A 22,385-nucleotide genomic window follows, 5' to 3' on the forward strand; every position below is an offset into this window, starting at 1 on the left:
AGCATTGACAAGCTACATAATACGAGATTGATATAAAACAAATGAACGGTAGCAATAAAACAACCCTTTATCAAGTATGTTGAAAACGAAAAAGCCTCATACTGAAATATATTGTATAATTATGAATACCGAGATTCATTGCAACGTTATGTCTCAGCTCGGATCCGAGATTGAATACTTGGTTTGTATAGAAGTTCTTTTGACGTACTTCGTTACCAGTCCTCAACAGTAAAACAAAATAAAACAAATTCCGAAGACGGAGATCTCGTTTTCTTGATATTCAAGATAATACAAGAGTTTGAAACAAAAGATGTTGTAATATTTCGTCTTTATTCCAAAGACATTATCAGACTAATAGTTTCTTGCTAGTTTCATGAAAATAGAGATAATTTCTTGTATAGCTTTGAGACCACTTGTAAGAAATTATCTCTATTTTAAATATAAGTATACTGCCTTATTGTTGAGTCTTTTTGTTCTCTAATTACGTAACTGTCACTTGCGCTTGTAAATGATTGTATAAAAGTTTCGCAGCCTGCATTGTAAACTATTAGTTTACAATGTAGGCTGCGAAACTATTAGTTTACAAACAACAATTTTTCTCTCAATCCGGCCCGCAGAGGCACTTAAGAAAAAAAATAATATTATTAAACAAAATAAACTTTGTGCAGAAAGTTCACGTTATGTCGCAAGCCAACTAGCAAGAGTGGCTTACGTCAATTTTTCTCCCAACTTCCTACTTCCGTTTCAAGCACATTGCGAAATTTAAAAAGCTTGAGGACAACGTGGAAATTTTTTATATTCTTCGGCCCTCAACATGCTGGATGAAAGTTCATGTGGCCCTCTGTCTGTAAAGTTTGGAGACCCCTAATATAAAGAATGAAGCTTATGAATTCTTAATCAAAACACAAGTTTCAAAATTAATTTTCGCACTCATAAACTCGGTTCGTCAACAATGATCATGGATGAGAACGCCGGGAACGAAGATTCTACAAGCCAAGAGCAGTGCAACTCTAGCTGCGATCCAAAATATATGTCTATACCAACATCGACATTTGATACTTGGAACGAGAAATTGTTCAATGTTCAAAAAATATAAAGACGGAGATAGTCTGGCAGCAGGTTAGATTTGCATTTTCCTCTAGACATACACACATACTCTTCTCAGCAAATGCTCTTGCTCCATGCACTATCATATTCAAATTGTTATGTATATTACAGTTGATTTGTTCTGACTTTCCTCCATCCCACTTTGCAGATGTCAGTGCGCATGTTTGTCACAAATAAGTTGGCATTGCATTGTCGGTGTTTGCTCAAAACTCAAATGTATTTTTGTTTACTTTATTTGTCAGTAGACTCACTACATCAATAAAAGCGAAAAGCTACGAAGAGAACACGCATAATGCCATCGGATGGATAAAATTCAATGCAATACTTAAATTCGTTAATTGATATGACTGACAGCTACATGTGATACAGCGACAAGAAGCCTTTTCTTTCAATTTGAAACACAAATTATCTCATATGTTAAGTTAAAATGAAGGAAGTGACAAGTGTAACCATATCTTTGTAATTTGGAAAAATAATTACCAGCGCATTTTTGCAAAGCATTTCCTTAAATAGTCTGAAGAAATTCTCCGCAAGTAATGATTGATAAAAGTTAAGTAGCCCCGTAGTGTTGTTCGCGTTGAGCGAAAACTATTTTCAATAAGAAGCTAAAATTTAGGCTTATACAAATCGCTTGTAGAAACCAACCACATATGTCGCTATCCCTGTTCAATTTTTTTAGCTTTGGCACATGTATAATTTGGCAAACATTGCAGATGTGTCATATGTCGTAATTTTGTTGTGTTAGTCCTGGGAAGCAGATGAGCCGGCGCAACATGCTTCCCCTCTTCCATGAAAAAACAATTCCAAGAATAAAATTCAGCGTCCCACAAGTAAAGTATGTTCCAGTCTATGCAGCGGTTGTGACTGTTTAATTTTGTTTCTTGCAACAGCAATGATAGAATGAGAGGAAGCCAACAGCACAAGCTACATGGATGACTTCACCAGGTTGTTCGGACCAAAGGGGACAAGGCAATCGTCAAATATGCGAGACTACAATTGGGGTACAGAGGCATGCGCACACTTGACAAAATGTTTGACTTTATGTTCTCTCAAACGCTATTTCTTACAGACAGGATTTATAATAATCTAGCAGCCACACACTTCTAGAATGGGCAGAATTCTGTTACATTTGTCAACAAGTGTATTCAAGACAATCATACAGACAACAATGCTTCAAGATTGGTATTTAGTATATATAATTCGCTATGTACACGCTTACAGAAAGTAAACTTTCTTACTGCTGTTTGAAGTTGGTTTTATTTCCTTTCCTTCTTCAATCTCAAAATTGGTCTTTGGAATAACAGAGGCCGGGGACCCAACCCCCTCAATTTCTCCATGGTGACGCCACTGGCCTACATATGAAATGAACCTCAAACGATGAGCCTTTTTTGCGTTTGGTGATGTGCACTTCGTATGCCGTCATTCCAAGTATTGAAAATTTTTCACATCCGATGCTAACACCTTGCTTGGAAATTCCCAACGATTTTCCATCTCAACGCCCAAATAGATTTACAATACCCTTCAGTGATAATGACACATTGATAACAAGCTTTAAGAGTACATCAATATAGGCAAGTTATGTCATGTTCGTAGGAAAATTCTGGAAGGTTCAGGAACTAGAAGTGCTTTCCGTTCAATTATTGTATTAGGTTACATTGGAAACGTATGATAAATATGAAAACGTCAGTTTTCTATTATTCTTTATTTACGAAACTTAGTCTAGGATTTTAAATTGCGACATGTAGTTGAAAATTTTCTAATAAAGTTTCCTTGTGGAGTTATAGACATAGCTCTTAAAAGTCATCAGTAATTTTTGCCAACCAGTGAATTTTTCTTTTGGGTCTTAATATTTCAATATTAAGTTGGAGGAGCAGCTTAGTCGTAAAAGACATTTTTGCACTGCTATCAATTTTCTCAATTTTCAGTGCTTCCTATTGAGCGAAACGTCTTGAGGCCTAACGGATGATTTACACTAAACAGTGCAAAAGGTGAAGTGAAATTGGTAATGTTGCAGTTAAAATTTCGTTTGCATATACTGGAGAAAACGCTGCAATGAAATGTAGGATCATTCAATTATTATCAATATTCTACAGTCATTAATAATCTTCCAACGCTTTATATCGCTGTTTTCTGTTTGTATTTTATTATGATTTATGATAGACAAATTTTCCTGCAAAAAATGCTGTTGGGAAGTTCAGAGTTGTCGTAATGTCGCTGTTGACGAATCATACTCACTAGGTTGCTTAGTTAGACCAATAGCATATCTTACAAAGGTCACGTGAACGTGGGCAGCTCAGATCAGCTCGGCACGTCATTATGGGAAAATGGCGGATACTGGTGGAAATGAAACTCCGAGAGTGACTTCGGCTTTTTTAAAACGACAAGAGCAACTACAGCGTTGGAATCAGAGCGAAACAGCTCGGGAACCTGTGTACAAGCCTACGAAACGAAATATAGTGAATTTCGACGATGGTACGGTGTTCTTATCGGCCGCTTCTGCCGGCGACTTGGAAGAAGTCAAGAAACTACTGCAAAAGGGTTCGGACGTAAACTATCAAAATAGCGACGGTCTTACTGCGTTACATCAGGTGGGAGCACACTTTGTCATGAAGACGAAGGTTTATCTCATATACTTTAAGCAAAAATAGCCTTAGCAAGGCTAGAAACGTCCACAGACGACGCGGATTTGACATATGAAATTGTCATGGCCCACGAGATGTATTTCAATACAATAAAAACTGCTTGTTGGAAAGTTGTTTTATGCGAATGTCTCGTCAGTGTTACACCCACAGCAAAGAAGATACTCATATAGAGAATTGACCATCGTTGCGAGTAGCTCACTTGGAGAAATATTTTAGTCGATATACGGCCGTATTTTACGCCATATGACAGAAGTTGGAGAGGCAACGATATTTAAAATATTTACATTACACTATGCTGTTCTCGCCTAAACTTCTTCTTTGCTGTGGTCGTAAATGTCTTTATTCTTGACTATTGCATTATATTGGAAAATTATTAAACTCGTCTTAGCTAAAGGGCATTTCGAATAAAAAAATAGAAAAATTTGCTTTGGAGAAAATAATAATAATACACACTCATCTTTACATGTACATTTTCATTGTATACTTAAGTTAGGCTAGTTGTAATTGCATGCCAGAGCTTCCACGCAACGAGTTCTTCTCTCGCTTGCTCTGATCATATATTGAACAATTCTTTTTAGGCGTGTGTGGACGAGAATTACGATTTAGTCGAATTGCTGGTGCAAAATAAAGCTGATCTTGAAGTTCGTGATAACGAAGGTTGGACCGCATTACATGCAGCGGCGAGTTCGGGAAACATTCAAATCACTGAGTAAGTGTAGCAGGCTATTATACTTTTGTAGTTTTGTAAGGAATGATACAAATTGATGGTGTTGCAAGCTTGAATACCATAATATGCGCGCGAGAATACACTTTGCTCTCCTATATATAGCATTTGTTTGTGATCGACAACAATGTTGCAGATATATAATTAAATTCCGAGTATCCTATATTTGTTTGAATTAGACACGGTTAATTTGTGAGATGCATGCAATCGAGAGGTTTTGATGCGAGTTTCCTTTAGAAGAGCGCGTATTCGTCGACATTCGGGCATATAAACGTTGTTGTATCGCATTACAAAACAACTTCGGAGTGTGGGCTCTTGGCTATTTTTTCCGTCCTTCGTTTATGTTAGAGGATAATGGCGTTTTGAATTTCTGCTGCAATTGCGTTTCTTTTTTAATTGTAGTAATCGTTACACGTACTGTGTGTGGCTGTTTTGTTTGCCCCTTTTTGGTAACCAAGCTACGGCGGAAATTTCTACCCATATTGTGAAAAGTTATCTTTTGAAAATCTTTTGAAGAATTAATCTGAAAATGATCCTGAGCTGTTGCTTCACTGGACTTAACCGAGCATGTGAACATCAGCTAGTTTGTCAGTTATGCTTTGTTTGTTTTATTCATTTATGTCGGAACTATAAAATGAAGAGGAAGAGGCTTGATGAAATGACAAAACAGATCAAACTGCTCATCAGCAATTTGATTCAGCAGGTTGTCATTGCAGCTATCTTTAGGCATTTTGTGATTGAATGGGATTGTTTTGTAGATTTAACCGAATTAAGGGATTAGATATTCATATATCATTTTTATTGCTGAATTGATAAATCAAAGTCACAATCATCGATCTAATATTTAGTTTGCTGTGCAAAGCTGCATTTTCCAATTTATATTTGCCAATATTTGAAGTTACCTGCCAATGTTTCAACCTATGAATATGAAGGATGGTAGTTTTATGTCTCGATGAATATTTTTTGTTATCTGTAATTAATACACTATCATATAAATGTGAAAAGTCCTGGAAAAGTTTTGGATACTGTTGTAGCGGAAAATAAATAGTCATGCTTATTATAGTAAATTGCCCATATTTGTTGCTTGCATATTTTTGCCTCGAACAATTGTTCATGTATCATTGAGCATATAGTCAAGTTGTCTTAATTAGCAAACAGCCCAGTTGAATAAAAATGTCAAATCAATGTTAGCTTCACGTCTGCAAAATTATTCTTGAATGAGGTTTTTTCTTCATAAGAAAGAGGAATTCTAAGTTTTATCAGCAAATGGTATTTTTTGTTGCATTTTGATGCAAGGAATGAACCATTAAATTTGGCAAAGATTTGAGTTCAGTCATGAAATGCAAATTGTTGTTTTACAGATTTCTGATTGAGCATGGAGCGGATATTGCGGCTGTCAACAATGAAGGAGAACTTCCTCTTGATCTTTCTGAAGAAGATGAGATGGAAGAGTATTTACAAAATCAACTGCGTAAAGCTAGTATGTCACCTAGTACATGTAATATTAACTACATGGACAAATTGTCATATTTTTTACGAGGGTGGGGCTAAAAGTTTTAGGGGTAGCGACATAAGGCAAAGTAAGGGAGTATGAACTTCAGTGTCGATCGGGTAGTATAGCCACTAAAGGTAGTGTACAGAGTTGCAACATTGCCCAGAAAAACTCAGTTCAGCTATACATACGTACAAGTGATTTGTTTTGCTACAAATTGGAGAGTCAAATATTTCAAAAAATCTGTCTTTTTTTCAAATGCAGGATCTTTACAACAATCTGAAACATCTAACTTGAAAAGTATATTATTATTCACAGAGTGTTAAATAGGGTCTCTGTTGATTATTTGCCAGTTCTTGAATTCTATGGATTTCCCATTTTCCCATGGTATTGGACCATAGCTGTTTTAGAAACTAATATTTTGCATTGAAAATTAAGTCATTGAATGTGTCTATGTGTCAGCTAAAATAGCATCACAAATTTATCCTTAACCTTGGTGTTAAAAATGTAAGGTTTATGCAAATGGTTCCTTTAAGATTGACTTTCCAACTGTGATTTATTCATGATTCATGATTTGATGACAGATTGAACTTTTAGACATTGATGTAAAAGTTGCTCGTGCTGAAGAAGAAAGGATCATGGAAGAGCATGCACAATCCTGGTTGAACAAGGGGCATATTGATGCAGGCCAAGATCCTACAACTGGTAAGTTTATGGTTACCTGTAAATTTTTCAAGATGTACCTAGGTTATTCTGTTATTTGCTTGTAAAAGCTAAGCCTTTTTTATTTTTCAAATATACAATTTAGCTAGTTTGAGTACAACCCTTGTGTTTTGTTACTCATGTGTTTCTTTTGATGTGGACTCATCTCCCTAAACTTTTTCAAATCTCAAATCTTCAATCTGTCTTGTAACTTGATACTAGAAAATGCCAATTTTAGCATGCTTTTTTTTTGCAGTGGATATTACGTACACAAGTTATTCGATATAAAAATATGGTTCTGGCAGTGGCATAACCACCTGCCAAGATTACTCCTGCTATGCGAATTCCAGATCTTTACAGCGACTCATTTGTTGCAGTTATAGAACACAGAAAATTTTGCATAAAACCACCAAATTTGCGGACTACTTAGTTACACGTCTATGAAGTCTTAATTCATCATCAGCTGTCACAAAATCATTAGGAGATTTTAAGTCTGTGGAACCAAGACTTAATGCGCTCAACTTTACTGCGTTAGCTGACTACTTGTGAATTAGAACGTTTTGGTATTTCGAATATGTGGCATTCAAACTTTAGAAATACACTTATAATTGAGTTTAATTTCCCTAATTCGTGGAAAAATGCATTTCTAAGGTAATCTGAATTCTGTTTCACCAGGTGCGACGCCATTGCATATTGCTGCCGCCAAGGAATATAAAAAAGTTGTTAGGTAAGTGTGGCAGTATTACAATTATTAGCCTAATTATCCACTCAAATAGCAATCAATAAGCTGTTATTAATCGAGCTCGAGGTCTTTACGGAGGAAAATCGGACGAAGTTTTTTTGTACAGACTGAGCCGTTGTCAGAGGTTTGTACAAAAAAAAAAAACAGGTCCGATATTTCTCAGTAAAGACCGAGAAAGCGAGGTTATTAAAAGGTTTATTGTATGGCATTATTTCACCTGAAACGAAGCTTGCTTCCTTCTCGTCCTTGCTGTTTTTTACTGGTTGGCTTTCACTTTTCTAGTTTTCGTCAGTAAAAACAAATCGTTTTAAATTTTATCGTCTGGATAACTGTTTTCCGAGTTTTTTTTTTTTCGAGTCACATTCGTAAATGATTTTTTTGTTTCGTTTTATTTTGCGTTTCGCTGTTTGCTTTACGATGTTTGTTTACATTTGACTGTAAAATTACGCGTTCTGGACCCTGGTCCATTACGGAAAATAATGGACCGGCGAAAATGTTTGTCAGCCAATCAAAGCGCGCCATTTTGCTGGAGGTAACGCTCGCCATATAGTGAAGTCTGTTTATCACTCTGTCCTCTTATTTTCGATTTCATGTTTCTTCTTCCTCAATATGTTTCGATGGACGTTCAACGTTTATAATGTTTGTTGTAAGGTTCTTTTATCATCTTATCGAAATGTACTTTTGTGATACCATTTGATTCAGTAACGTACGAATTTCGCGGCTAAAATTTCAACTTTTAAATGATATTCGTCAGATTACGTGGAAATATTATAGAAAATCGACTGCAAATGACTTTAATGACTTCGGTCTTTTAAAATAAAATTGACTGCGTAATGTTTTTGATTTTCTTATTTTTGTAGTCTTGTAAAAAGTATTTAGCAAGATACATTTATTTATTTTTTTTAAATGCTCTCGCATTTAAATATGTCGTCCGTACCTACACAATTTGGATTTCTTCTTGTTGTTGGTCTTGATTTAAATGTACTTGTTTGAAATTGTTAAAAAACTAAAATGAAGAAATCACTACAACAGTTATGCCAGTTCACACTCTTTGCTGTTGTTGGTTGTATGCACATTCCCGGTTCGGTTTTATTTGTTTCCTGTTCTTGGTTGTATGCGCATTTCCGATTGAGTTTTATTTGTTTGCTGTTGTTGGACTGACTTTTTGTGTCTTTATTTAACAGTATCTTTATTTAACAGAAATGTCCTCAAATTTAGTCTGTGTCACAGGAAATGTGTACAAATACAATGGAGTTTGTATAGCTATGTACGCTGCGATTTCTTCGGAATTTTTCCCTTTGCTAGACACGTCTGTTTGCAACGCTGGCAGATTTTCTTGCGTTTGCTTAATGTTTTTGTGATACGTTTTTTTTGTATTTGTTGAATGTTTTGGTGTGAAACGTGTAAGTTATTCTTACCTTAGTGTTTTATCGTCAGTTGCGATGTGTTTTTTTGAATCATTAGTTTTATCACTGCATGCTCTTTGTTCGACGTGTGAATAGTAGCATTCCGCCAACGCATAATGTCATTGTCATAGTGCGATAGTTATACCCACTGCTTTGACAATATGTCACTAAATTTATTGCTCAAAATAAGTTGTAATAACCTAGATGTCCTGGGATCTTAGTTTTGGAAAAAGTTTCCGAATTGTTGTGATAAAAGTAAAAGTTTGTCAGGGGGACCAAGTTTCCAAAGAGGGAGCTGGACAAATTTTGGGATGGACGAATTTTCTTGGACTCCGGTCTGACTGTTTTATCTTATCAGTTTTTGAACGAATTCTTATATTTTACAAAAGCCTGAGGGGGGAGGGGTGTTTCACACTTCCCCCACACCCCTGCCTACAATGTTTGATGTTTCATCATTAATGTTGTAATATCGCCCACGCACGCGCGAACATGCACGATGTCGTTATTAAAACAGGTGGAATGAAAAATTTCCCCTACAAAACAAAATCGGAATGTAACCAACCCATCGGCCAAAGTAGAATAAGTGTCCTAGGTTTTGGCGAATTGCAATGTTTGTTTGAAACAAATTATGAAATTTTAAAAATTTGGCGATGCGAATTTGGAAACATTGTGTATTACTTCCATTCATATTGTAAATTTGATTGAGAGTTAAATATTTTTCCGTCTTATTTTTCGATGCAGACTATCGTGCAGTTTAGGAAGTAAGTTAGTTGCTTTATGATACAAATAAGCCATTTTAATCATTATCGATTCATACAAAATTTTTAAATCCTGTTCATGATCAATTATTCTAGTTTCAGATTAACTTCTTTTTTTATTCATTGTTGACACGAAAATATGTGAGTACCTTTTCTGTGGTACTGTGAACGCTGTTATCGACAAACCAATATGATCATACAGCGCGGTGGTCCGATTATTCGTGGAAATTTTTTTTATGAAATAAATACACGTGATTCAACATTTGTTTATGATAAGGCGGAGTCTTGCCGGAGCTTAAGTGTGTTTTTACTGTTTGTATAGTCTTTTATTGCAAGCTGGTGCTGATCCCAATGCAAAAGATTTTGATAAATGGACTCCACTGCACGCTGCTGCTCACTGGGGACAGAAGGAATCGTGCAAATTATTGGCTGATTACGGTGCTGATTTTACCCTCAGGAACCACGTGGTAAGTATATGTTGTTTTCTTGTGGTTGTGATGATTACGGTGCTGATTTTACTTTGAGGAATCACAACATAAGTGTATATGTTGTTTTCTTGTGATTGTGAATTGTATTTTAGTGCGTATTTTCACAATTGTGCTACTCACTCGTATGTTTAGCTTGTTATGTACGTAAAGTACACAATGCTTTAGTCAGCATGCCCATGATTTTTTTTAAAAAACAAATCCGTTCTTTATAGATAAATTGGTAAACATCCACGGTTCGCTAAAACATAGCATTGAATTGGCTAAAAAAGTTTTGGGAATGCAAAAAGCTTTTTTGATTTTTGACATTTCTCCCAAGGGGATTGTTTGGATGCGTGATCTCCCCTAAACATAGTTTGGTATATGTATGTGGTCACTGACTGATCGTTGAATATCGTGAATCACGTTCGACAAAGGCTTGACCCACATCGAAAGTATTTTGTTTTTTGTTCTTCTCTTTCGTTTTTCGTGGTGGCTATAGCGCGAGTGAAGTTAAAGACGGGATTAATAAGATCTTATTAGCCAAGCACGCGAGGTCTTTATAGGACAGAAGTTTTTATGTACAGACTAAGTCCTGTAAAGAACGAGAAAGCGAGGTTTTTAAGGTTCTTTTGACCTTAAACGAAGCTCTCTTTGTTTTCTCTTCCTCGCTGTTTTGTACTGGGTGGCTTTCACTTCTCTCGTTTTCGTTTGTAAATAATAACTTGTTTGAAATTGTGTCGTTTGAATAATGAAACTCAATTTCCTAGTGTCTTTCTTTTGACTCACATTCGTACTTGATTCGAGCCAATTAAATCGCGTCATTTTCCCGGAAGTGGCGCTTGCCTTACAATGTAGAAGCATACGTTTGCGTCTGCTAAATATTTTGTTGAATATAAAGGTTTTGACTTTTGAAAGTCGTTTACTTTTTCGACACACGCTGTAGTGTCTTTTCCTTTCCAGGGTTTGACTCCAATCGATATTGCTGAGCCAGAAATCGAGAAATATTTGGAAGAGTTGAAGAAAAAACAAATGGAGAAACCCAAAATTAACGTATGCATTGCACTTTTTTTATATGTGAATTTGCATGCTAGTTAATATGATAATTGGTCTGGTTGATACTTGGGCAATTGTTTACATTATCGGATGATCATCTCAGCCGCTCCAATACATGCTTTGAATGTTTACCCCGTTAGCTTCACATCGATTATGAAATCTGCATTTTTTTGGATGATCTTATCGTACGCTCAAAGAGTTTGCTATGTCATAAGGAATGTTCACGTTGGCTATTTATTTCCATTTCTTTGATAACTGATTGGAATATTTTTGCATTGAGTGTTTTGCCTTTTGCGTTAGTTGTTGTTTCACTTATAAAATATGTAAGTTTAATGAGAAAGTGGCTGTCATTAGTTCAATCTAAAATGTCTCGTTCAATGTTATTGCAACTTTTTATCTTTGTTATCCGCCATTTTCTTGAAATATTTAATGTACAAATAGCTTTTATTGTTTAGTTTTTAGTGTTTGGTATTGTTTTTAGTAATGTATTATGTATCAATACTGTATTATTATGTGTATGCCTTAGCTTTTATTGTTTCAGTATTAAATCTTGAAAAATCCACTCCCGTCTGCTTTAGATTAGAAAGCCCGTGTGCAAGGGAGACTGTAAATTTTTTAACCCGACCTTTATTTCTGTTAGGATTTGCTTAGAATGTGGCTAACTTTAAAGATACTATTGTTAAAGTGAGAAATTTACCTGCTTTAAACCAGGCTGAAATTTCTACTTGTATGAAGTATAGCTACAGGCACAGTATAGAAACAAACAGTAGTCTCATTCCTTTGTGCAACCTAGTGCTGTGTATTTAATTAGATTACTGGCTGCGGTGAGCCACCTCAGCGCTCCTATTGGTCAAAATACAATTTAATGGCTGCCACTATGCTAATCACATTCTTACTAAGATATGCGCTACACAAACAATTTCTATATAGTGGAACTACTGTTTGTTCTTATACTGTGGCTACAGGCGCAGTAGAATGTTTCTAAGATTTCCATTACGGCAGTTTTGGGGATGTAACCACACCAGACTGAATACACGTTTTTCAGATTGCCTAGAAACACCTTTGCGCTATTCCGTCCAGAGTAGTTATGTTTGTCTTTCTTATTGTTCTTTTTCTTATAGGCGTCAATAACACCAATGAAAAACATCAACAGTGGTCAGCCGCCATTGACAAGAAGGTGTGTGTGATTTATTGTTTCAAATTTATCTCAGCGAGTTAAATTTAAAATTTTATCGGTCGATACCGGTCTTATTCATGTGAAATTGGCGATTTTTACTTAAACTTGTATCACGACGACGACGACAACTGCGAAATTTGATATTATTGTAATGTTCTCTTTGATGATTGGAAACTAATGAAATAATTTTTAACATTATGCTCGGCGGCGGACTTTTATAGGGTGTTTGCCATATATTAATGTCCTAGTACCCAATCTATTAGATAATTGACTCCGCCGATTTTGTATATTAATGAGTGAGGCAAGCCGCCATCTTGAAAGGTGGCAAAACTGACGATATTTATGATTAATATCTGCTTTTCCCGAGTTGAAATACAGTTGTAAAGTTTATATTGTATGGTTTAATTTCTAAATTGTTTGATAGGATTGGGTTTTCAAACGTTCTTTTAGCTTGTTTTTTATTTTGATCTTTGCTTTTTGCCACTATTCAAGATGGCGTCCTTGCATCATCTTGACACGGTAGTTAGACATCTAGAGGATTGGGTTCTAAATCATTGGCCATATACGTAGTGAAAATTTATGGTCGTCGTCGTCGTTTTCGTTTTTTTAACATGAATGACTTTGCATGCAATGGAAAATGTTTGATATTTATACTATTCATAACTTAGGAGTACAATTTTTTTTACTGTAAATCATGTGTTTGTGAGATTTTACTATTTTTTTCATTATTGTTTTTATATGCACGTATTGCATTTGAAGAAAACAGAAAACTCCTTAGCTTGGCAAACTTTGATTTTTTATCGATGTTTTCTTGAGAAGTTTTATTAGAAGTTATGAATGTTTAGACAAATAACGAGAGACATGACGCCCAATCGAAGCTATAACGTGATTGAAGAGTGAGTTTGAAAATTACTGTACATACTGAATGAGAACTATTCTGCCTAAGGGACGAATTAATAATACTAATATCGTACTAATAAACTAACATCAGGATACCATGTCAAATGGAATGAATAACACTAACATCGTACTAATGCACTAACATCTGGGTACCACGTCAAATGAAATTAATAACATTAACATCGTACTAATGAACTAACATCTGGGTACCATGTCAAATGAAATTAATAACATTAACATCGTACTAATGAACAAACATTTGGGTACCATGTCAAATATGATAAATTATTTGTCTGTCTCAGATTATTTTCTAATTTTCTAAGTATTATTAAATAATTACAAATAGTGTTAGACATATTACTAACACTTTTTATCTCCACGATAAAATTAAGCAAAATTCTAAAGCTGCGCAAAGCTTATCTCATTTTTATTTCGCTTTGTATGATCGCTAAATTACTGCTCTACTATAAAAACCACTACATCTATTATAACAGTCCTTTTAACTGATTATCAATTTTTTCATTATCCCAAAAATGATTTCATAGCGTGTGTTAAACAATAGAATGACACGATCTTTTACCGAAGTTGAATAAAGTTAAAGCTCAATCATATAAATTAAGTAAACTATGTTTTTTCAATATCTAGCACAATAAAGTAAATGGTTTGAACCCGGGAGTATCGTTATATGTTTGTATATGATGATCGTCCAGGTTAATAACCGCATACTGCAACCACTTACAAACAAATCAAAACACAAGCTACAATCCACTGAAACTTTCATTAAAAAACTGTGCACTATACAAATACCGGACAACTATATACTAGTGTCTTTTGATGTGAAATCACTGTTCACCAGTATTCCACTTAATCTGGCACTTACTTGTACAAAAACCCTCATTACAAACACCACGGACGTACTGCCATTACCGACAGAAGACATTATGGAGTTACTAGAGCTCTGCATCACCTCGACTTACTTCCAATACAAAGGAACACACTACAAACAATTACATGGGACAGCAATGGGCTCGCCCGTTTCTGTTGTAGTTGCTGAAATTGTAATGCAATCTATAGAGGAACGGGCACTCATGACTTACAAACATGCACTACCTTTTTGGTTTCGCTACGTAGATGACACAATCACAGCACTACATGCAGACGAAATTGATGACTTCCATACTCACATCAACAAACAGAACAGCCACATACAATTTACCAAAGATGTCGAAGAAAACGGAACTCTTCCTTTTCTCGACTGTTTGGTAAAACATGACAATCAAAAACTAGGAACAACAGTTTATCGCAAGCCAACACATACTGACCGAATACTAGACCAATCATCTTACAACCCTACATCACACAAAGCTACCACAATCAGAACATTAACAAGACGTGCACAAATCATATGTGATTCACCGGACGCTCTACAAAACGAAAACAACTATCTCAAACGTGTTTTTGACAAAAACAACTATAACTCTGACTTTATCAAACGCAACACTTACAAACCCAACGAACCCAACGAAACGAACAACTCAGTGACAACAGCAACGATACCTTACACCAAAGGTACGTCTGAGACTATCTCTCGTATCTTACGACCATACAACATACGTGTCGCACATAAACCAATCACAACGTTACGACAAGTACTAACGAACATAAAGGACAAAGAACAACCCAACGAACGACAAGGTGCAGTTTACAAAATAAACTGCTCCGACTGCCACGCCTCCTATATCGGGGAAACTGGCAGGAACTTAAACGTAAGACTTACTGAGCACAAACGAGCTACTAAGAAACAAGACAAAACTAATCACATTGCCGAACATCACCGAATCACAAAGCACAACATTGACTGGGACTCGGCAAAATGCATCACTTACAGTACTGACTATAGACAACGGCTTACATTAGAAAGTTGGTATACCAACTTGGAACAAACCCCCCTGAACAGATCACAGCAATTACCGGCACCTTACAAACGACTTATTCACAATACAAACAAACGATCAACTAAAAACACTACACTTCAAACTAATTCACAATGACAATACACAATTGACACCCACACACTACAACTAAAAACGTCACACCTAAATCACACATCACAACTAAAAATAAAATTTTTCACTTCACACTAATCCACAATGACAATACACATTTCCTGCACATTTCCTGTACACACAATACAATGACGTAAGAACCAGACAACAAATACGGCTAACCTGACGTTTACTCCTCATTTGACTCTGAAGATGACTACCGCTAAGGTTGTCGAAACGTCAGTCAACAACAACAAAAACAGTCCTTCTCAGGACTTTATTAACCTGGACGATCATCATATACAAACATCTAGCACAATGTTAGTTGTTTTGTAGTTTCATGTGTTTCTACATGGTGGGTGGTTAATATGATGATTTAAACTTTAATGTATGCATATTTATTTCGCAAAACGAGCAGCATGCTTATACCAGCAGTTGAACACAGTTTTTCGATCATTTAAAGAATTCATCTACGAAACTTAGGCCTACGCGTTTTAAAACTAAAATGGCAGAAAATACTAAGAATTAACATCGGGTTTCTTTACAATGCCTATTTCTCGAAATTGCTTATTGTTTTAAGTAAACAATCTCTTAAATCTGTGATGGACTTTCTTTTCAACATCAATGTTTGCATGCTTAGTTTTGGAACCATTAAAGTTTCAGCGATGTGTAAATTAGGGAGCGTATGTTCCTTAGTTTCCTAAATAACATATTTCAAAGTCATGATTTACATCTTTGTAGTGTTTCTACAAACCTGCTTGTGTTTAATCAAAACTATTTTAGTGTTATGTAAACTGATTACCTACCTAATATAAAGCAATATTTATATTTGGCTAAAATAAATGCAAATAACGAATGTGTTGTTTGAGAAACGACTGAGCTTGCGCTCCCTAATTTACATATCACAAACACTTCAATATTTCCAGAAGTAAGCACGCGAACATTAATATTAAAAAGAGAGTCTATACACTTTTAGGAGATCTTTTATTTACAAAAATAAACAATCATATGCCATGGGCACTTTTAGTTTTAAAACCGAAAATATTACAGTTCAACTTGTCATAGTTATTACTTAAATATGAGTTTATAACATGTCCTTTTTTGGGTTATTTTATTTTGATTTTAAAGTTTCATTTAAGAAATAAAAGATGTTTACTGTGTTTGCACAGGCTTATGCAAACCAAGGAGACCTTTCGGAGAACTCAAGAGCAGATCAGTGCAAGCCCGAGACCGACTGTCGAGAGTCCTCACAAAAATCTCCGAGGTTTGCGTAAGCCAGTGCAAACACGAAAAACATCTTTTATTTCTTTTATAAAATAACAGAAATCCAAAAAGACAAATTCAAAATAAACGTTTTAATTTTGACTGATTGATTGTTTCGATTGATTTGATTGTTTGAGCTCAGATCTATTTTGCTCTGACGAATGCAAACACGGCTATTGACCAATCACCGCACGCGCTTATTGTTTTTATTTTATAATTAAATATCGATCATATGGTAGAAAATCCAATCATTATATTCCATGGATTTTGCTAATGAAATTTAGCATTCTGAGATGTGATAGCTTGTAATAATGGCACTTGTAGCTTGTGCCTTGGCGAGAAATTTCACATTTGCATTTTGGTGAAAGCAATGTTCTGTTCTCAAAATACAAGGTTGAATAATCAATTGACCAATTTTTGTCAGTCGCCATGTTGGGGGAAAATCCCAAAAAGTGAAAGGAATTTCTGTTAATTTCATGCTGCTTTGACATCACATTTAAACACTCCATAGCCCCTTTGTCGCTAGTTCGAGTTTCGTATTTATTTCATAAGGAATACTTACATGTGGCTACAAAATTGAAGTTCAACTGCTAGTGTGATGTTGCTCCAATAACTCTCTTTGCACGAAACAAAAACTAAATTGTAATTTTAATGCTTTCTTTAAACTAAATTTTAAAGGATTTACAATCATAGACAAAGTTCATTTCTTTGAATATATAGTCCTCTGCAACTGTTCTTCAACAAATTTGTGCTAATGTTGTGTTCATAATGGTTGTTAGCTACCGAAACATTGACTGAAATAGTCCTCTAGTTTTTCCTATTTGTCAACGCAATACGTTTGTCTGCATTGTGTCTTGACATTATACACGCTTCTTTCGCCAGGCGATCCATCACTCGTATAAAAGACACGGGACTCTCAAAGACGGACGTCAACCAGGAACGCAAGGCGCTTTCCGAGCGCATAACTCCTACCAAAGATGTTCCCAAAGAGAGCCACGAAGATACCACTAATAATAAGCATTCTTCGAGCAGCGCCGAGACGGACTCGGAGGAGTCAGAAACGTCCGAGGAATCCTCAGAAGAAGCGTCCGAAGGCCAGGAGATCATGCTTCGAGCCACTACGAAAATTATAAGCAAGAAACCCGGTTCGGAATCCGACTCCGAATCAGAAAAGAACCCTAAAAATTCAATAGCTACGCAAAATGGTTCCACCGTCGCGAACTCTCCTCGAACTCGAAATCCTACATTTTTGCCAATGAATAACAAGAATGCAGTTTCGACCAGCGCTAGAACCAATTCTTATACGTCACGACCAATAAATAGCGTAGCTAGGACATATCCTGCTGTGGAGAGGAGAGAAGATACAGGTAAACGTTCATTGCTTTTACTCTGTACGTATATTGAAACTATTATGATACGCAAATATAACCAAACACTGTTCTCGAGTAGCATTGAACTATAATAGATGGAAGGCTACCTGTAATAGAAAAGCCTAATAGTTTTTTGAAGCCAAAATTGACCTACAGACACTCTTTAGTTTTTGGCACATTCGCAGACATACCAAAACAAACAACAACGGCAAAATTCCTTCTAGTTACGCTCGGCTATGGATCTCTTTTCAAAAATGTAACTGTCAAAAAGTTGTGTATACTCACTGATATGTATATTATACTGGATAACGCATCTCTTAAAAATTGAAGCCGGAAGTTCGATCAATTTGCTACTGGCTTCATGGGGGGTATCGGTCCCACTTTACTATACTTTTATTACAAAATCACAAATTTTAGCGTTTTTATTCCCTTTACAAACTTCTGATTAAGGCAAAATTTTAATGAGATGTAGAGGTAAGGCGGTAGAGAGTTTTAACCCTGAAGCTCTGTTTTTTTTTGGCTTTGTAACGACTGAAAAATAAGATGGCAAGTTGTATTGAAATTTGAAAGTTGAAGGTGACGAGGACAATTTCAGTTGTGCGAGGCATTTTTAGAAGATGAATACTTAAATTACAACAAAGTACGAACAAAGGTATTCTTATCGTTAATATATTCATGGATATTGAAGTTGTTCACAAAGGAACTGGTTGAGAACTTTGCTTTGCTTAATGCACACAGAGAGGTACTTTCGCATATTCTTACTATTGTTCATCAAAATGTCTTTCTGATTACTTGTCTATGTCGATTTATTTTGTTTCTTCACTGATATAATAAAGACGTAATTTGAAATTATTATGATCTTTGCGATGTGAATAACAAAGTGTTGTTAAATAAGTAAAATGAATTTTTGGTGGCAGTAGTTGGATTCTTTAAGATTTCCACATTTTTTAAGAAGCAGCAGCATCATATAATCTCCAGTTTGTTTCAAAACAATGCAGGTCGACTTTGTACCATCTCAATTTTATGCCATTATAAAGTCAAGAAGACAAACGTTTTAGGATTAAATATCTTTGCCGGTCGTTCTGTCCCTTTCAAAAAAAATTTGCTCGAATCAAAAGTTTGTAGAACGAATAAAACGCAAAAACTGTGATTTTGTAATACTAAAGTATAGTAAAGTGAGATCGATACCAGTGGGATGATGCGTTTCAAACTTCCGGTTTCAATTATCGTACTATATTTTATATATGGATGCGTTATCCAGTGTAATATACATATCAGTGTGTATACTTGGTTTTAAGTCTCATTTGTGAAGTTTTGTTTGCCAAATTAAGACAAAGAAGAATTTGTGTTTTGTTTCTGGTGCTTCGTAGTTTGTACAAGTTATTTTACGTTTCTATCGCCGTGTGTTTATAAATGCGCTAAAGACTGGGCTCTACTGGCTTCAAAATAAAGACGGACGAAGCCTTCCATCTACTTAGTTCAATGATGTAAAGTGAATGGTTTGCATCCGGGAGTATCGTTACATGTTTGTAGATGTAGATCGTGCAGGTTAGTAGAGCTCTGAGAAGGACTGTTGATGTTGATGTTGACTGACGTTTCCACAACGTTAATCATCTTCAGAGATAAGTAAGGATTAAGCGTCAGGTTTGCCGTATTTGTCTGGTTCGCACGTCATGGAGATTATGCCTTGTTCTCGTTTTTTATTGCATGCCTTGAGGTATAAATTCAAAAGAACACGTTAAGTCGACATTTCATTCAATCCTACAATTTAATGAACATTGTACTGTACTTTTAAGCAAGAAGATTATGTCGGCCAAGAAAATGAATGAAATTGAAATGAAGCCCTACGAAAGTTAAAATAGTGTATTTTTTTAAAATCATATTTGTGTTGTAAAGTATTAAGGATCTTTTGTTCATATAGGGCTCTAGATAAAAGTAGATTTTTAATAGTTGGCTCGAGTTGCCATTGTATACCTTAACGCTTAACGCAGTCAAAGTTTGCATTCAAGCATGGATGTTGCTACGTTTTGAATACATATTTTTGAAGTAACAACTATAAAAAGCTTGCGCTGATTGGTCTATAGCTGAGTTTTTATTGGCCTGCGCAAACAGATATGAGCTCAATTCATTGAATCAATGAAAGAAAATTTGCAAATTGACCATGAATACGTGTTAGAGGAAAAATTGAAATATTTTTTGAATTTATATGTTCGGCTTATTATTAGTGGCAAACGCACAGGCTTATGTAAACCTTGAAGATGTTTGGGAAAACTCTCTGATCCGTTCTCGAGTTCTTCCAAAGGTCTCCTCGGTTTGCATAAGCCTGTTCTTAAACATATAGACATCTTTAATTTCTTAAATTCGACGTACGTTGATGTAGACTGAGCGAGTAAAGACTGAATTATTCTATCAAATATTTTAGGTTCAACAAAGACGGATAAGTTTGGACTTAATCGCGGTGGCAGAGTAAGTAGAAGTGAAGATGGCGACTCCACGACAAGAGATCTCGACACTCGACGAAAACTGTTTGAATGGACAAGCAATAGCTATTTTTCGCGCCTTAACAATGAGGATAGTAAGGACAGTAGGGGATCGGACGACGCAAGCAAGATAAACGAAGATAACTCGAAAAAAGAGGAGGTAGGATTTTAATATTTTTTGTTTTTAAAGCCTTTGTAGACTCAGAAATTTTTTGCAACGCGTTTGTTAAATTTAATTTTTGTGGCCAGCCAATTAAGGTCGAACTAGCATACCATTACGTCATATTTTATACAATACCGGAAGCGGAGTACGATGACTTTTTATTTACCACACACCGCTTGGAAACTGTTAGCATATTTTAAATAGTTCTAAAAAATTTTGCCAGCAAGGCCTTCTCTTCTTTAATAAAAACCGAAACTTATATCTCTATGTTGTCAGGGGAATGTCAGTGTAATTCAAAGTAAACTTTAGAGTTGTTTGACAATTGAAGTGCCCTTGAATAAATTTTAAAATCGTAAAAATAGAATTCCTCGTTTATCTACTTTTTGACATTACCCACTAGTTTCCAAGTTCCGATAAAATGCAAGGAATTCGCTTCTAATTGTTATATGAAGTGGAGGAAGGGGGCAGGGGAGGGCAGTACTTTGAGAGTTGAAGAGAAAAGTGTGCTGATTAAATGGAGGGCATAAAGTGGAACTGTGTAAGTCCAGCGTGGTAAAAAAGTAGTTTACAATGATAAAGGATATGTACCAAAGGTGTAGAAAGATGTGCTGTAAGTATGGCAGAGAAGTTCGAGATAGAGATGGGATTGCATCAAGGATAGGTTCTGAACCCCCTTCTTATTTGCACATGATAGACTAGCTGACCGACGAAAGTAAACAGGAGGTCCCATGGACTATGTTTCCCGAAGATATTGTGATATTTAGTAGGAAATCGGGAGATTGATGATGTTATATCCTTATTGATGTACTCTGACCCCGTCAAGCGCGGTTGATTTTAACTGGGGGAGGAGTGTGAAAAAGAATTTTTTGTATGGAACATGAACTAATGTTTGGAAAGTGAAATATCTTTAAGATTTACGATTTGAAATTAGAAGCAAATAGAGTACAGTGTTTGGCTATTTACAGGCGATTATTTATAATAGTATCTAAGACGTTATGTGTGAAGCGATTTCATTTGGGAAGAAACCAACACTCTTGAGAAAGGTACGCTTGACTTATTAAGATAAGGCCGGAAGATTAGCGGAAAATAAAGATCATTAAGTATGCGAAGGGAAGGTTATCACAGGAACAGCGAGGTTATAAGAAGTATATATGAAGAAGCCAGTGGAATTAGATTACCTTGGATCGATATGAAGGTGAAAAATCCGTGCGCACGCAGCTAGATTGAGTAGAGAGGAGTGTAAATTTTTTGTGCCAAAGTGTATCAGCATAACAGAAAGAAAGGATTTACAAGACGGTAGTGACACGACCATGTTATTTAGTGTACCCAAGGAATGGACAAGAGTTACGTCTGCAGGTTCCTATCATAAAGATGGCGAGCTCTTTAGGAGTTACACGGTTAGAGAGAATCAAGTACAGCACATGTTAGATATTGTAAAAACATAGAAATAGAGGCCGCCAAGCTTTGACAGTACGGTGTTTTATAGAGGCCTAGAGGAGAACCAAACTGAGGGTATATGGATACATTGAAAGAGGAGATGAAATAAGGTGATTTGTGACTAGAGGATACGTTAAGGTCCGTTGACACGATCCGATTTTTTCGAATATTAAAAAACGGATCGTGCGAGCACATATAAAGTGAGCCTCCGACAGTCGGATCCGTAAATCTAAAAATCGCATGGAAAAAGAACTTCCTCTGTTTTCATCCGACAAGATCAGGGGAAGTCGCCTAGTCAAATTACATAGATTTGAAATAGAACAAAACTACGAAAAATCTATCGATGAATGTACTGGATGACACAAATGCTTGTTTGTACGACTATAAATATCCAAACAAATATAAATATCAAAAAAATTATCTGACCGTCGAAACAATCATATCATGTGAACGACGG

At 35.7% G+C, this 22,385-nt stretch overlaps 1 protein-coding gene across 3 annotated transcripts in view; it reads left to right on the forward strand.

The window, feature by feature from the left end:
* Nucleotides 1–3,394: 3,394 nt before the first annotated feature.
* Nucleotides 3,395–22,385, forward strand: part of LOC124439617 (protein phosphatase 1 regulatory subunit 12A-like) — a 33,957-nt gene continuing 14,966 nt past the window's right edge. The window contains exons 1-11 of one of the 3 annotated variants that reach the window (XM_046989896.1): nt 3,395–3,695; nt 4,328–4,458; nt 5,835–5,953; nt 6,563–6,670; nt 7,343–7,394; nt 9,896–10,040; nt 11,001–11,090; nt 12,215–12,270; nt 13,116–13,166; nt 17,361–17,845; nt 20,271–20,488. In XM_046989896.1, the coding sequence (XP_046845852.1) occupies nt 3,432–3,695; nt 4,328–4,458; nt 5,835–5,953; nt 6,563–6,670; nt 7,343–7,394; nt 9,896–10,040; nt 11,001–11,090; nt 12,215–12,270; nt 13,116–13,166; nt 17,361–17,845; nt 20,271–20,488 (1,719 nt within the window). In that variant the 5' untranslated portion in view covers nt 3,395–3,431. The remainder of the gene's footprint in view (nt 3,696–4,327; nt 4,459–5,834; nt 5,954–6,562; nt 6,671–7,342; nt 7,395–9,895; nt 10,041–11,000; nt 11,091–12,214; nt 12,271–13,115; nt 13,167–17,360; nt 17,846–20,270; nt 20,489–22,385) is intronic. The other 2 variants (XM_046989895.1, XM_046989894.1) reach the window with 2 other exon arrangements.

The sequence above is a fragment of the Xenia sp. Carnegie-2017 genome, unplaced genomic scaffold (assembly GCF_021976095.1).
Source record: "Xenia sp. Carnegie-2017 unplaced genomic scaffold, XeniaSp_v1 HiC_scaffold_19, whole genome shotgun sequence".
In the NCBI taxonomy this organism is placed as follows: Eukaryota; Metazoa; Cnidaria; class Anthozoa; order Malacalcyonacea; family Xeniidae; genus Xenia; species Xenia sp. Carnegie-2017.